Here is a 14,697-nt window from a genome sequence, read left to right as displayed (position 1 = left end):
CAGGCTCAGGTTCAGGTCCAGGTTCAGGCTCAGGTTCAGGTTCAGGTTCAGGTTCCCCGGTACTGGAAATACCCAGCAAGATACTCAACTTGATCATATTTGCCACTCTTACCTTTTCACTTCCTGTTTCCTATTTCCTTTACTTTCTCTTTCTGTCTGGGTTTCCTGGTATCTAGCCTGAGATACGAGACAAGAGACATTCGATCAATGCTAGCTTTCTCTTTTGCTCTCCTGGTTCTGATCAGGTAGCTTATGTTTTATAGATCTTTTTTTCCTTTCTTTTTTTTTTTTTTTTTTTTTTTTTTTTTTTTTTTTTTTTTTTTCCAACTGAGCGTCTATGGATTCGGTTCCAAGGTTGATTTCTGGTGGCATTGAAGGGGCGTCTATGGGTTAGGGTCATTATCAATAGATTATGCTGTTCAACATTGCAAGTGTTTTGCGTCAGTCATAGCAGTACGTACCTACCCAGTTGGGAACCTGAAATCTGAATCTGATCTCTTGGTATTCAACGTCATTTAGTATACCTAGGCAGGTACTCGGTGATAGAAATAAACTACCTGTCTAGGTAGAACCAAAACCTTAGCGATATCTAGGGTCAGCATCATACCAGAGTATCCATGAACTCAAGTCGATTTACCCAAAGCAGGTTTTTTTTCGAACGATTGCTGCGTATGTAGTGGAAACATTACTGTGAGCTAGGAAGGTTGCAAGGTTGCACATGTATGCGCTTAGAGGACCGTGACCGTGATCCTGACCATGACAGTATCAAAGACAAAGAGTCTAACTAGCTAGCTAGAATCATTGAAATAATAACCATGTTGTGGTAATGTAATGGTATTCCCTCTATTTCCATTGACATTCGTTGGATTCATCCAAATGCATACAAAAAAGAAATTTGAGAAAGAAGTCCTGAAGTGACCTGGAGACATATGCATGAACAAGTATTTTGGTTTTCAAAAAAAAATAAGATATAGAACATAGAGCGTATAGGGTAGAAAGGTTGGAAAATAGGATGAGAAAGGGAATAAAGAGCAGAACTCTAAGATTGAGGAGGATTTAACTCAATCATAGGAGCGTAGTTGAAATGTAAAAATGTTGCACAAGTCTCATGTGCAATCCGTCAATCAATTCGTCAAGGCTATTCAATCCTCAACATCCGTTTCCGTGTTGGTGTCGCTGGTATCGCCTGCGTCGCCATCGGTGTCACTCTCTTCTTCTGAGGAATCGGAAGTCTTCCTGTTCTTCTTCTTCGGGGCTTGACCAGTCTTGAGAGCTTGCATCTGGCCTGCAATAGAGTCTGTAAAAACAAAACAAAATAAGTACTTGGTTCCAAGGCGACAGAAAAAAAAAAACTTACCCTCGTCTGGTTCACTGATGTCGTCCTCCTCTTCCAAGGCTGCTGCCTGTGCGGGATCGTCGATGTGTAGAATAATTGGCAGCTGGGTGTCAAGACCCAGGTAGCTGTCGCATATCATATTCATGACGAAAGCAAAGTCACCTGCTTGCGGAGGAGCCTGGAACTGCATTTTGAGGGTCAACATGTTGAAGGTGGGCTTGCCGGCCTCGTCGAGAATCGGCTTGTCAAATGTCGTGAAGGTGAATGGGGGTACAGCCATCTTTCCCTGTTTGCCATCGGCCAGGAATATGTGCCAGCGGGGGGAGTGGTCGCGGGCGAGGTACGGTGCGTGGGCGAGGGGTGGTTGGATTTGTTCACCCTTTGCAGTGCCGTTCTTGGCTGGCTTGCGGCCCATCAGGGCGTCCAGGTCATCCTCATCGGGATCGATATCTGCCAGGTCGGCCTCGTTCACAGCGGGGATGTTGGTAGTTCCGGGAGGGATAAAGCGGGCCTTAACAACCAGCTGTACCAGACTGCTTGGCGTAATAACCTTCTCACCCATCACTTTGAAGAAGGCCTTGGAGACCTCCAAGGCAGGAAGTTGTTGTGCAACATTGACGGCTTCAGCCAGTTGCTTCTCAGATAGAAGACCGGGTCCTACGGTGCGCTTTCGTCGTTCAGCTTCGGGGAGCTTCATGAACTTTTGAACTGTGAGGTGGTCCTTGGCATGTTCCCCTTCCACAGACTTCGCGATTTTCTCGGTGAAGTTGGGAAGTTGCAAGAGTGGCGAAGAGTTTGGAGGAACAGCCTGAATAAGGTTCTGCGAAGCCATGAAGGCACCAAGAATCGGTCGCAAGTTACCAAATGCCAGAGAAATGGCGGTAAATGCCTCCGTCAGAGACAGAGCGACGGTAGATGACTCGTATTTTTCAGCCTCAAGAGAAGCATCATTCAATTCAATTCGGCCCAAGTAAGCCCACAGTAAGGCCAGAGCCTTTCGGCGAGCCGAATTGTCAATCTGCTTCAGTGTGTCGCGATCCTTTGCGGTTAAAAATGAGTTTTCTGCCGCCAATACCTTGGTCTCCAGCTTCGCAAGTCCAGCGTCGGCCCGAGCACCCTTGAGCATATCATTGAACTCCTCTCCCGATGACAGAGCGGCGATAATGCCATTGTCCGTGATGTCGTCCTTGTACTCGCGGAAGATATTCCCTGCGCTAGCCACAAGAACACGCTCCTTCGTGTATCGCTGCGAACCATACCACCACTTGCCGACGATGTAGGGTAGAAGAACACCCAGCAAAGCTCCGTAAACTAACAGCACAAATTTGCCGTTACCTTCCATGATGATGAGTTTGGGAAGCGCGATACCAATGCTGTAGCTCTGCTTGCCGTCCGGGTGACCAAATTGGAGGTAGTTGTTGCGAATTTCCTCGTCAGTCAAGGCTTTGTATGCCTTCGTGAGCTCCACAAAGCGGTCATTCAGAATCTCCATGGTTTCATTCTTGGAGGGATCCGGGCGAATTTTGTCGGGGTGGTAGATAAGGGAGAGACGCTTGTAGTGACGTGAAATGGCTTTTTCATCGGCGCTCTACAATTGTTCTGCTGTCAGTACATATCAAGATGAGTAAAATGTTATGACCTACCCGCGAGACACCTAAGATATTATATGGATCATAGAGCTTGGGGGTGGTTCTAGCCGTGATGATGATCAAATAAACCATCCATGCCATGACAGCATATCCAATAATCACGGTCACAATGCGCTTTATGCGGCGCTCCTTGCGCAGGCGTTTGCGCTTCTGCGCCTCGACGATGTCGGCATGTTGAGGCTTAAAATCTGTTTTGATGCGAGGAGCAGTTGTTTCAAGCTCTAATTCAGAGCTATATTAGCATGGCTACATATAGCTAAATTGGTGATTGGGTACCTTTGCTTGGTCGGAGGAGATTGTAGGTAAGAGGGAGAGTGACTAGACCGCTCAAAGTCAAGATGAAGAAGGGGAAGAATTGACCCTAGAAGCGCGTAAAATCAATATCAGTACATGATTGTACAGCATCTAGTAACAGTTTCTTAGCTCACCTGCTCATCATATGTGTAGTCTGACGACATCCTGCGGCGTGTTCAGCGGTGGCCGCCGCTGAATTGAAAGATTGTGTGATGCAAGTCGTAAAGGGCCGTTGATGGGCAAAGAGCTAAGAAAATATGATAGGGCTCTTTTTTAAAGAATCATCACAAGCATAACACTTGAGAAGCTTGGAAATAAAGGAGTGTTGAAGGGGATGACTTTTGATTTCTTGATCTGCTGATGACCGTGTCCTCAAGAAACAACACACCGCCTTCCTAGTTTGAACGTACCTGCCGGGCGGTGAGCAGAGGACAACTTGGCTTGAATTCCTTAATTAGACTTTATCAGTAGTTTTTATACAGATACTTGGTGAGAAAGTGAGAAAGAAGAGAGTGAAAGATAAAATGAAAGTGGCGAAGTCTTTGTTTCTATCTAAGTTTCTGAACCAGCCTAATATTTCAATATCCTCTCTCTTCTTCTTTCAAAGACCTCGCCAAGCACACCAGTCTGAATAAAGCTAAATCCAAATATTGACTCCATATAGTCTCGACTGTAATACGGAGTAATCACAGATTCCTCCCGCACTCCATTAAGAAACATCTGTTTATAATTGTGTGGTTTAACCGAGCAGATTTGTCATATGCACCCGTACTTTATTGATGCTGCATATGTAGTATAGAGTCCCTTCCAAGATTCTCGAAATCAGGTCCACCTGGTGGATATGTTGAGCTTGAACCTTGGAAATTTCCAAAAAGTCTACATTCTCAGAGCTGCCTAGGTAACGAGACAAAGAGGACCTTGGAAGTTACGTAAAAAAAAAAGAACAGTTCATACAGCCCATTGCCATGTTGTACCGATGCCAACGGGTTCACAGGTATCTACCTAGCCCTGAGGAAGAATGCCCACCTGGCAGATGAACCACCGGGGCAATTGAGGGACCGCCTTACCTATGTAGGAAAGGTGAAAATACTTGATGCAGAATAGCAGCTGCAAGGATGGGAAGCGGTGTGAAGATGACAAGTAGCTTTAGTGGTTTTACGAAAGGAAATGTGAAATGTTGAAGTAATTGATCTTTAATATTCATGAAGATAGATCTAGGTTTTTATCGGTTACTTGGTTTTCTGTGTAGTGGCTAGGCACTTCATATATACAGGTCCAGGGAAAGTAATCGATTTTGAATTTCGTCGACTTTTTTTTTTTTGCTTGTATGGGCTGCCAGACATTCACAGTAGACAGAACAGATCTGCGCTTTTCGGATGAACACACGGATTCACATCTCCAGACCCTCAAAAGGAACTCAAGCGACAGAATTGACTCAGACGAGTCAGAACTGAAGCGAACTCAACCTCATTGAGTCATGTCGAAGTGAGTCCGTGGCTCAATCTTGAGTGCAAATTATTTCCAGACCACATGGCTGGGTCGAAAAGGACCAATCCAATACATCCAGTGTATCTTCATTGCTACAAGTCAGAGACCCAGGTGTTCCATGTAGTCTGGCGCTCGTTGTCAGTGGTTGCAGGCTTGCGGCAATGTTGGCAAAGTTGGCAGAGGACTTGAGAGAGTATGTTCAAGAGAGCCGTCGATTGTGAATTCCTTTTTGTTGTTTTGAATCCAAATCATCAAGTTCATCGCAGTTGAAAAATGGATTTGAGTTTTCTTTTTTTTTTTTGTGGGTCGGAGTATGTACACGGGGTAAAAGGAGTGTGTCAATCCCCGAGAGTGCTTTCTGATGTACTAGATATTGAGTCAGGATGATTGTTGTTTGTAATGACGGATTGAAAGTACTTACGGATCGATGTAGTCAAGTCCCCCGAATACTTCTAGCATGCGGTAACACAGATTCACATCGTCGCCTGGCTCGCCGCCGAAAAGACGGCATTGCTCTGCTGCTGTAGGTTCACATTGGCTTGTCGAACACCCATAGTGCCAGGTAGGGGCAGGTATTGTCACTGACAAGCTCAGTGGAAGAAATGAGCTAGCAGATGATGGGTTCGAGCGTGGAGTTGTAGGGCTAGAAAGCTGGCATTGATAGATTGAAGACGACTTTTGGTTGCGTGTAGGACGACTGCGGCGTCGATTATGCCTCTGCCCCATAGTATAGGCGAAGGGGCCAAATCAACAGAACTTTTATTCGACCATCACCCCTAAAGAGGAGAGGTGGAGGGAAGAATCTGTACGTCGGCACCAGGGGGGGGATTGAATATTATTTATAAAAGTAGGTATAAAGTGAGTCACGCAAAAGAAAGAATAAAAGGGCATTTGTGACCCACTTTCCCTTTTTCTTAAGTGGAACCACTTCTCTTATGTGGACCTTGAATTACCCGGTAGATCATGTTAGGGGCTTAAGAATTAGCAGAAAAACGACATCATCACGAAGATGGCGCCTATATTATTATCTAATATTTTAACGCAATCCAATCGCAACATTGGCTCCCTCTTACTCATCATGGCGTGCTATAAGAAAATCTCTAGCTTGGTCACTTTCTCTATGATGCCATTTCTAATTACTTTAACATGAAACAAATCCATCAGGAAATTATGGAAATCAAAGTGTCAAAAATCTCATCCGAATCACCGATCCCGGGGCGAGATTTGGACGGAAACGCCATTACCGGGCATCCCCGGGTGAGGATCAGGCAACTGGGTCTTTTTTTTCTCTTTTCGTCCTCTCCTTTTTCTCCTTACACACAAATGAAAAATAAAATAAAAAGCATTGACCAACTGCATCTCAAGACTCGCAATTCTCCGAAAGGATCACGCTAATTCCCTGAAGAATTTTACTAAGGCAGCAAGAACCTGGGGGCATTTTATCCATCCTTTCACATTCTGACACACACACCTGGCAATCCCACGCGAGCAACATGCGTATAGAACATTCTTGCCTGGGATGTTGAATTCTTGAACCTGAAACTTGACTGATTTAGGCGTCCTCAACCTGAATTCCACTCCCTTGCAGGGACCCTCTCTCATCTGACATGACGTGTTCAGTAAGGTATAACCTCTGCTAACTTTTCGCTGTGGAACAACACAGTAGATGGAACTAGAACTTGACCTGGAACTGTGACTGGCACTTCAAATGTTTGGCATCTGAATACAAATTGCAGGCAAAAACGCCCTCAACACGCCCATTCAGCCCATTCAGCCCATTCAGCCCCTTCAGCCCCTCCAGCCCAGCCTAATCGGTTCATTTTTTTCTTCACCTTGTTCAATGGGCAGGATCAAGCGATTGGGAACACTCGCATCCTTACGTGCCCATGTCACATAAATCATACACCAACAATTTCAGACTTGTTATAATCGTCCCTACTGGCTAGGCATCGGTCCCTTGCACGTCCTTTACACGTCAAGGAAAAAAAAACTCAATTCCCCTCGCTCCACTATACAGTATTCTGAGATTCAAGGATTGACAGATACGAAATTTCAGATCTCACGAATCCACTCGTGATTCTAGACTATTCAGTGCCCACAAGTAATTTCAGATTCAGAGATTGCAAAAGGGTGCACGGTTACTGACGAGAGCAAAGCTTCATCTCTTCCTGAGGTCATCTTTGTACAGAGCCAGCACATAGATTCTAGATGTACTCCGTAATGTCCGTGTTCCGCACCCGATTATTGGTGAAAGTGTCAATCTTGAAACAATGCCCCAGACAGGTCACCTAAGTATAGTTGTGGGGCCAATTCGAGATCGACTTGACAGCAATCCTGAGGGCTTTGGCTTTGCGCTGTAGTCAAGTTCCTCAGCCTCGTTCAATAGGAAGAGTTCCCCCTGTAGTCCCTCTGCGCTATTAAATTTCGACCACCACAGTGCTTTCTCGTAGGGTTATGACATATTGGGCGTTGGGGTCCGGCTTGCCCTAAGAGGAATCCACCCCAATATGCGAGTTTCAGATCACACCCGAACCTTAGTTATGTCGAGTTTCACTCGTTGACGTGCAGCCAACCTTGGTTGTAAATATAGTATTTTGTTAGTGAAAACTGATTTTAAAGTCGGCCATTTCATGTTTCCAAGGATGATGTGGTGATAGTTCGACTCTTTTTTAGATAGGGGGACGCGTGCTGCATACCCTAGCTGTCTACCTGCAATTTCAAGGTTTATTCCGTCAACACTTGGCAACGGTTAGTCACGGATGGCAACTGCAGCCAGGTGGGTCGATTCCAAGGATATACAACCTCGAGGTAGATCAGTCGTAGATCAGCCTGGCTTCTTGCTTCCAAGGTTCTAAGGTTACGTAGGAGATACGTTTCTCTCGAGGTTCTCACTTAGCCGAAGGTACCTAGGTAGCGACACAAGTTGCCCTTCAATGTTTATTTATTTTCCAATGTTAATGAATCACATTTGAGTGTGAATGGATCAACATCCCAAGGCCCACCTCACCACCTTGTCAGTCCAGCACGATCCAATATTACTTACCTTCATAGGGTCGAATTTCTAGGCATCCATCATATCCATCCATTCTATTCTCCTCTAAATTTCTCAACATTCACTAGTGTTATCAATTCCCAGGGCTGGATATCGTAGTAGGGACTTCCGGAAGCTAGTACGACTAAAGGGATTAAGATCGTCAGGTCCCTAGGCCTAGGCCTAGGTAAAGTAGGTAATGAATCCATAAGATCAAGTAACTTTGGAACCTTGGAATTGAGTATAACATACAATAGGAGCCAAAACTCCTCACCGACCTCAGGTTATTAATTACTATTCAGTCCCAACATCCCACGGTTCCAAGGTTATATATCCATGGATGGTTAGCGAAAGTGACTCACACTTTCTGATTTCTAAATCATGACGCATCTTGAGGTCTTTACTCTCATTCTCAAGCCCAGTACTCAATGTGGAATCATTCATTACAAGGCTCCAAGGCTCCATCTCAAGGTTGTAGCTTCCAAGGTTGGTTGGGCTCACAATTTGAATCTACGTAGATAGTATGATTCGAATAGACAGCTGTTCGCTACCCATGTAGGTAGGTAGGAAGGTATGTAGTCGAGTGCAGCGCTCATAGTCGAAAGCCCTGAGATTCAGAGGTCACGGGCTGGATGGAGTAGCAACTTGGTTAATTCTCTCTAGAGCTTGATCTCACCTGAGTAATTACCGTAGTGGTCAAGGCGGTATTGTATGACAGAATGGAATGGGGTATGAATAATTGTTTGGGCGAACCCATCAGGTCCCAGAAGAACAACTGTGTCAACGTGCATACAGTAGTGACCGCTTTCGCCTTCCATATCGAATACATAGAGAAGCTGTTTCAAACCCTAATCATGTGATCCACTAATCCATATTTGGTTAGTATTGTATTTCAACATCTGTTCCAAGGTGAATCGTATGACTTGGAACGAGTAAAATACCAACTAGGGTGTCTATATATATTGTGGTACAGATCAAAACATACCAAGCCCATCATTAATAGGTCTGACTAATCTACTGCGCGATATCCCCACTAGTTAGTTATACAGAGCCGAGGCTGTCGCTTTCTATGTAATTTGTGAAGTTACCTGATGACGAGATGTAATGGAAGCTACGTAGTTGAAAAGGCGTTTGAGGGCAATATGGCTGACCCAGGACTTTGAGTAAATTCCCGTGTCTTTTGTAAAATCTCTTTCCAAAGAATAGGTAGGTATATTTAGGCTTCAGTTGTATCTAGCAATTCCCCAAGGCTTGCTCTATAGTAACGTCGAGTTGTTGTAATCACTGAAGCAGACTTATATGGAGGAAATATTGTAGTGAGATGGCCATTTTTCTCAAAACCATTGTAGGTATGAAGTTTTTTTACTGTTATTATTTAAGCCATCTAGTAAATTTAGCTATAGCCTGCCGTGCCCTCTTAGAATTGAGACGCGAGACCTTTTGACTGTCTGGCAGTTCTCCCTGGTACGAATCCTCTGCATCTTTCAGCTTCCCCTGATCAGAGTAGAGAAGACTAAGGTTGTTCACAGTAGTAAGAGTGGATGTATGATCCGGACCTAGGGCTTTCTCTTTGCCTGCTAGTGCTCGCTGGTACATCTCCTCTGCCTCCTTGAGCTTGCCCTGATCAGAGTAGAGATCCCCTAGCCCATGAAATGCCCCCATATACTAATGTTCTCATCATGAAATTTACCACGAAGAATGAAATTTGCATGTGGAATAAGCCGTCGCTGACACTTTGAATAATTCCTTTCGCTTGCACTAGGAACTGCACATCCGACTGATATCAGTGCTAGCTCACAAAGCTGGCTAGGAGGCACATTCTTTTTAGTGCTAGCAATATAAAAGCACCAGTCCTATACCACAGGATGTATTGCATAGCTCCCTTCTTGTTGCTTTGTCTCAATAAGAGAGAATTCGATAAGAGGCTTCACAGAATCTTTGAAAGTAAGTTCGCTTAATATAATTTCTTGAAGCCAGTCTGGAACATTGAGGCTATTAGAAGCACTTTGGACTAACTCATACCAAATGTCCCGATTATCGAAGTAGGCAAGCAGTAGGAGAAGCTCTGCTGCGTTTGGGGCTCGATTCTGGATCTCACGGTACGATATCATCCATGTCTGTAGCATGTTTCCTTACAGATATTGACGCATAGGTATCGATTTTGACTATAAATCTGACCATGATTGTTGATAGTATTCTAAGTACTGAGCGATGCTAGTGCCAGTCTGACGCATAAATGTCGCAGCGATGACAATCGCTAATGGCAATCCATCAAGACGCTCGGCGAGGGCAAGAGTATCTAATTTTATTAGTATCATTACAAAAATCTCTGTATCAAGTATCATCATACCTAGATTACCATCAGGCTTCTTAATAGTGTTGTTATCCGATAAACCACTATTTTTAAAGAGAAGCTGGATAGCTTCCGTCGAGTTAAGCTTCTGGATCGGAATAGATTCTCCTAGTTCAGTGAGCCCTGGAAGTCGAGAGGTGATAATAATAGAGCCATGATCTGCTGCGGGAAAGAACTTTCCAATATCATATGCACTCCCAACGCCGCTATTGATTAGGGAGTATTGATCAATATTATCAAAAATGATTAACCAACGAGAGTTACCGTCATTTGCTAGCCACTATAGTACTTGTCTAGCTCGTTATGCTAACTCCTCACCGATTGCCTCGTTGGTCTGCGATTGCCTAGGTAACCTAGGCAAGATAGAACTAAGTGATTGTAGGAGCGTGCTTCGATCTTTGCCACTTAACCAGAATATAGCGCTGTAATCATGTTTATGTTCTCGTGCGAAATGAATTGCTAGCTGTGTCTTTCCGATCCCACCAAGCCCATGAAGAATCGCGACCTTTCGTTGTTGGAAATCTGCTGGCTTGAAATACTGCCATAGACGGTCTAGCTCGGCTTGTCGCCCCACGAAATTTTCGATCATAGGCACTATAGTCAGATCAAAAGGTATTTGGAAGCGATTAACTAAATATATTTAGTAATATGCCTAAAAGGAGAAGAGAGCTTAAAGAAGAAAACTTAGAGTCCCTCACCAGAGTCTACTCGAGTATCTCGTGCTAGAGGGGTGATATCAATCTGATTGATTGGAACCACTAGAAGTAGCTCTTTAGCATAGGCTGCCGCCGCTGCTGCCGCATACCCTTGCCATTACTTATTCTTATGTGAGTCAGCATAGTCACATATACCTCGAATGACCACACATGGAAAATCATTCATGAGCCCCGCCGCTTCCATTTCCACACAGTATACACCTAACTCTTGAGCCAGTTGGTCTCGCCGTCTGCCATCTTCACCACCTGGTTCGCAGATGCAATAAGTCCATAATGAATGACTGGCTCATCATGGTCTCTCGAAGGTCGAGGTATCATTTTTTATTGGTCACAACCTGCACATGTATCATATGCACCATGATCATATTCCGCTTGGTATAAACAGTCCTTTTGGATGGGACAAGTAAAATTCGCGGCTTTTCGCCGTGGTGTCTTGATGTTGATGTCTAGAATAAATTCAACAACCCGACTATCTTCTGTAAGATGATGGGCTTGTAGTGTGGCAAGAGCAGATAGTAAAACCTTCGGGGCCGATTCAATATCCCGGTCCGCTGAAATCGACCGTCGTGTAACACTTTCCCAAGATCGTATTGGATCACGCCTCCAGATGTGTCCCTTGGCTGGCTCACCACAATATCGCCTAGTCGAATGTCTGCGTTGCTGCTTGGTACACCGCCACCAATACCGACCATAAGACCGAACCTGATAGAGTAGAAACTTGAGAGCAGCTGTATAGCCACTGTTGCAGCTGATACAGTGCCATATGCGCCACCTGGTAGGCAGGCAATAACGATGTTGTGTTCCCTGATATTGCCAAGAATATAGTTGTTTTGATCGGTTGAGAGACTCGGCAGGCTGGGATGGATTGCGTCCAACATCAGCTTCGCAGCCGCCATTTCCAGCGGCAGAGCGCATACTCATCCGACTGTGTAATCGTCATGAGATAGGGTGGCCATGCTGGGTTATATAATGATAAGTTCACGTGATAATAAAAGGTTGGTTTCTCATTTAAGGGTTATGGATGTCTGTATTCGCGTCACCACGAAATCTTAGCCTTGAAATGAATCTCAAAGTTTGGTAGTAGAGGAGTTGGAAAGTGAGGCTGAGGCATCATGATCTTACAGCCAATCATCTTCGTGGAGCGAGATGGACATGATTTGTGAATCTTCGTCTCATATGCGCACTGTTCATGTTTGATAAGCATCATCGCTACAAATACTATTGGCCATCGTTGATGTGGGAGATGGGAGAGGGAGGCCTAAGCAGATAGAACCGGATGTGATTAGCAAACATCTCTGGCGTCCAATAAGATCATAAAGGATGGCATGACGATGAACATTGGCGAGGATTACAATAAGCCTTACTGTCGATCGAGCCTTACACAGCAATATGCCGCTCAACGACTGCTATGTTTGCAGGGTTTCCATAGAATCTTCCAGCCTGGAAGATCGGGGTAAATGATTGTATATTTCATACTTGTATTTTAGGATTGTGGTATAAATTACCCTGGTCAGCTACAAAACGGATTAATTACATGCTATCCATATCTGGATTAGCGGATCACATGATTAGGGTTTGAAACAACTTCGCTATGTATTCGACATGGAAGGCGAAAGCGGTCACCACTGTACAGATTAGGGCACCCCAGAGAGAAAATTTTCTTTTTTCCTGAGCAGCCGGCATTTGAAAAGCTGCCACTTCCGTGTAAATAGTACAATACAAAATACGAGGTCGCGCGTTCGAAACTGAGTGTTTTCTTTCCCCCAACCCTGGAGTATCAACGCTTAAAAAGAACCTTAGAATGCTTTCAGCATATGCAATGGATGTCCACGGGTCTTCGGTCTTCGATTGAGAGACAAATCACAGCCTTGGAAGTACAGAGGTCTACGAGTTTAGGTATGCATGCTTTGGTTTCAAAGGTTAGACAACGGCAAGTGAACAGTTTGACAAATTCCCTCAATGGCTAGGGTCATATCTTCAGTAAAATTCATAAAAATGTCTATTCTGACCCGCGAATGATCGCAAGCATTGCCTCGCCCTTGGGTGCAGTGGTAAGATTCTCATAACCATTGGCAGTGACGAGAATATCATCCTCGATGCGCACGCCACCCATTGGGACATATTTTGCAGCAATGTTGAAATTGATATATTTCGCATAGGGCTGCTTGCGTGCATTGGCAAGAGCAAGTGGTGAGAAGTAGAGTCCTGGCTCAACAGTCACCACCATGCCCTCTTCAAGCAGAGCAGCGGAAAGGGTACATGGAGATCGACAGACGGGACTGATCACCGGTTCATAGTGAGCATCTTCGATGGAAGAATATGCCATGATTGATTTTCCGGATACATCGTGCACTTCGAGTCCAACATGGTGGCCTAGGCCGTGGGGGAAGAAAACCTTAGATGCGCCGGACACACGAATCTCAGAGTGCGAGCCTCTGAGGACACCAAGAGTCATGAGGCCATCAATGGCGATGTCGTGGGCCAAGTTATGCAGGGAAAGGAAACGGGTGCCCTTGCGTATAGACTTAATGCACTGTTCCTGCATGCGCTCCACAATGCGATAAACATCACGAGTGTAAGTATCAGGCCATTGACCAGTGAGTGGGAAAGTACGTGTTACATCACTCGCGTAGCAACTCCACTCTGCGCCTGCATCAAGACAGACAAGAGGCTTCGAATGGAGAGTCTGGTTATTTTGGCTGTAGTGTAGGACAGCTGCATTCGAGCCGGCGGCTGCAATTATTTGATATGCTTGATTATGGGCCCCATGTGAGATGCAGGTGTCCAAGAACGATCCTTCGATCTCAGATTCATTCGACATCTTAGAGATCTGCTGCAGAATCTTCCGATGGGCAAGATCCGAGATTTTGTTGGCCTGTCGTATCATCCGGATTTCATACTCATCCTTGACACCCCGGGCTGTATCAATGGCAGGAATAAGCTGCTTTGAGTCAATAGGGAGCTCGAATGATAGCCCCTCGGGAGAATCTGATTGATGAACCATATATATCAAGCTATTCTGCACTCGAACACTGAGCCAAGTCGCTAGCTCTGGCTTGAGCGAGGAACTATATAGAACACGATCTACATCGTATCGATCTTGCGCTTCCTCTCGTGTGAGGGTGGGGCCCATCCATATGGCCTGGTGAAGATCGAAATCGGGAATGTATAAAGTCAAGAGGTCTAAGCTGATATCGTAGGTGAGGGAGCAATCGGCCTCATCCACACCGCTGAGGTAATAGAAATATCGCCGTTGTCGAAATGGGCGCGACTGATCCGAGTCACGCCAGTTGACCGTAGGTTCGCCCGCTAAGAATATCAAGCCATGAGTGACCCCGAGCTTTCGGGCAACGTTGCGCGCATGTTGTTTTGCTTGGGCTAGGTTAGCGGACTGATCGATCGGCTTGAACAGAAGGGAGATGTCGCAGGGCGAAGATAGGGGATTCTGAACCTTGCGAAAAGAGCCCCCTCATTCCTAGAAGAAAGCCCTACCTGGGTATTTATCGCAGGAGGTATCAGTCACCGCAAGACGGATATGATAAGAGTCTATCGAATTAATGATGACGTCTTTCTCGACAGAATCGGCGAAACCCCGAGAAGTGACACGCATTTTTGTATGTACGAGGGGCGATATCACTTAGTGCTGTTTTTGGGGAAAGTAAGGAAGTAATATAGTAGATGAGGGGAAAGAGGAGGAAAGGAGCTTATCCTGAGTAGGGATGGTCCAGATACCGCCCATTCTACCGCCATTTCATAGCTGACAGGTACGGGGGGATACACACCGAAGGGCGAAAAAAAGAAGCAAAAAGTAAAATTGAAGAGCAAACTGA

At 45.2% G+C, this 14,697-nt stretch overlaps 6 protein-coding genes across 6 annotated transcripts; all 6 read right to left on the bottom strand.

Moving 5' to 3' along the window:
• Positions 1–1,142: 1,142 nt before the first annotated feature.
• On the bottom strand, positions 1,143–3,443 carry N7495_002229 (J domain-containing protein; the record flags this gene model as incomplete). Its single annotated transcript, XM_057204898.1, has 5 exons — positions 1,143–1,297; positions 1,358–2,924; positions 2,980–3,206; positions 3,262–3,346; positions 3,414–3,443. The coding sequence occupies 5 exons, from the start codon at positions 3,441–3,443 to the stop codon at positions 1,143–1,145; spliced, it is 2,064 nt and encodes a 687-aa protein (XP_057065505.1).
• A 1,662-nt stretch (positions 3,444–5,105) lies between these two features.
• N7495_002228 (uncharacterized protein) lies at positions 5,106–5,493 on the bottom strand (the record flags this gene model as incomplete). The annotated part of the gene is made up of 2 exons (XM_057204897.1): positions 5,106–5,133; positions 5,189–5,493. 2 exons carry the CDS (start codon positions 5,491–5,493, stop codon positions 5,106–5,108), a joined length of 333 nt encoding a protein of 110 aa, XP_057065504.1.
• A 2,964-nt stretch (positions 5,494–8,457) lies between these two features.
• N7495_002227 (uncharacterized protein) lies at positions 8,458–8,792 on the bottom strand (the record flags this gene model as incomplete). Its single annotated transcript, XM_057204896.1, has 2 exons — positions 8,458–8,646; positions 8,784–8,792. 2 exons carry the CDS (start codon positions 8,790–8,792, stop codon positions 8,458–8,460), a joined length of 198 nt encoding a protein of 65 aa, XP_057065503.1.
• Positions 8,793–9,169: 377 nt separating this feature from the next.
• N7495_002226 (tetratricopeptide repeat protein) lies at positions 9,170–9,924 on the bottom strand (the record flags this gene model as incomplete). The annotated part of the gene is made up of 3 exons (XM_057204895.1): positions 9,170–9,463; positions 9,489–9,575; positions 9,658–9,924. 3 exons carry the CDS (start codon positions 9,922–9,924, stop codon positions 9,170–9,172), a joined length of 648 nt encoding a protein of 215 aa, XP_057065502.1.
• A 1,264-nt stretch (positions 9,925–11,188) lies between these two features.
• N7495_002225 (uncharacterized protein) lies at positions 11,189–11,788 on the bottom strand (the record flags this gene model as incomplete). Its single annotated transcript, XM_057204894.1, has 1 exon — positions 11,189–11,788. The coding sequence occupies one exon, from the start codon at positions 11,786–11,788 to the stop codon at positions 11,189–11,191; it is 600 nt and encodes a 199-aa protein (XP_057065501.1).
• A 1,078-nt stretch (positions 11,789–12,866) lies between these two features.
• On the bottom strand, positions 12,867–14,477 carry N7495_002224 (aminopeptidase P family protein; the record flags this gene model as incomplete). Its single annotated transcript, XM_057204893.1, has 2 exons — positions 12,867–14,318; positions 14,391–14,477. 2 exons carry the CDS (start codon positions 14,475–14,477, stop codon positions 12,867–12,869), a joined length of 1,539 nt encoding a protein of 512 aa, XP_057065500.1.
• Positions 14,478–14,697: the final 220 nt, after the last annotated feature.

Source organism: Penicillium taxi (genome assembly GCF_028828555.1).
Source record: "Penicillium taxi strain IBT 34144 chromosome Unknown utg000002l_segment0_segment0, whole genome shotgun sequence".
NCBI classification, from domain to species: Eukaryota; Fungi; Ascomycota; class Eurotiomycetes; order Eurotiales; family Aspergillaceae; genus Penicillium; species Penicillium taxi.
This window is presented reverse-complemented; position numbering and strand designations above follow the sequence as displayed.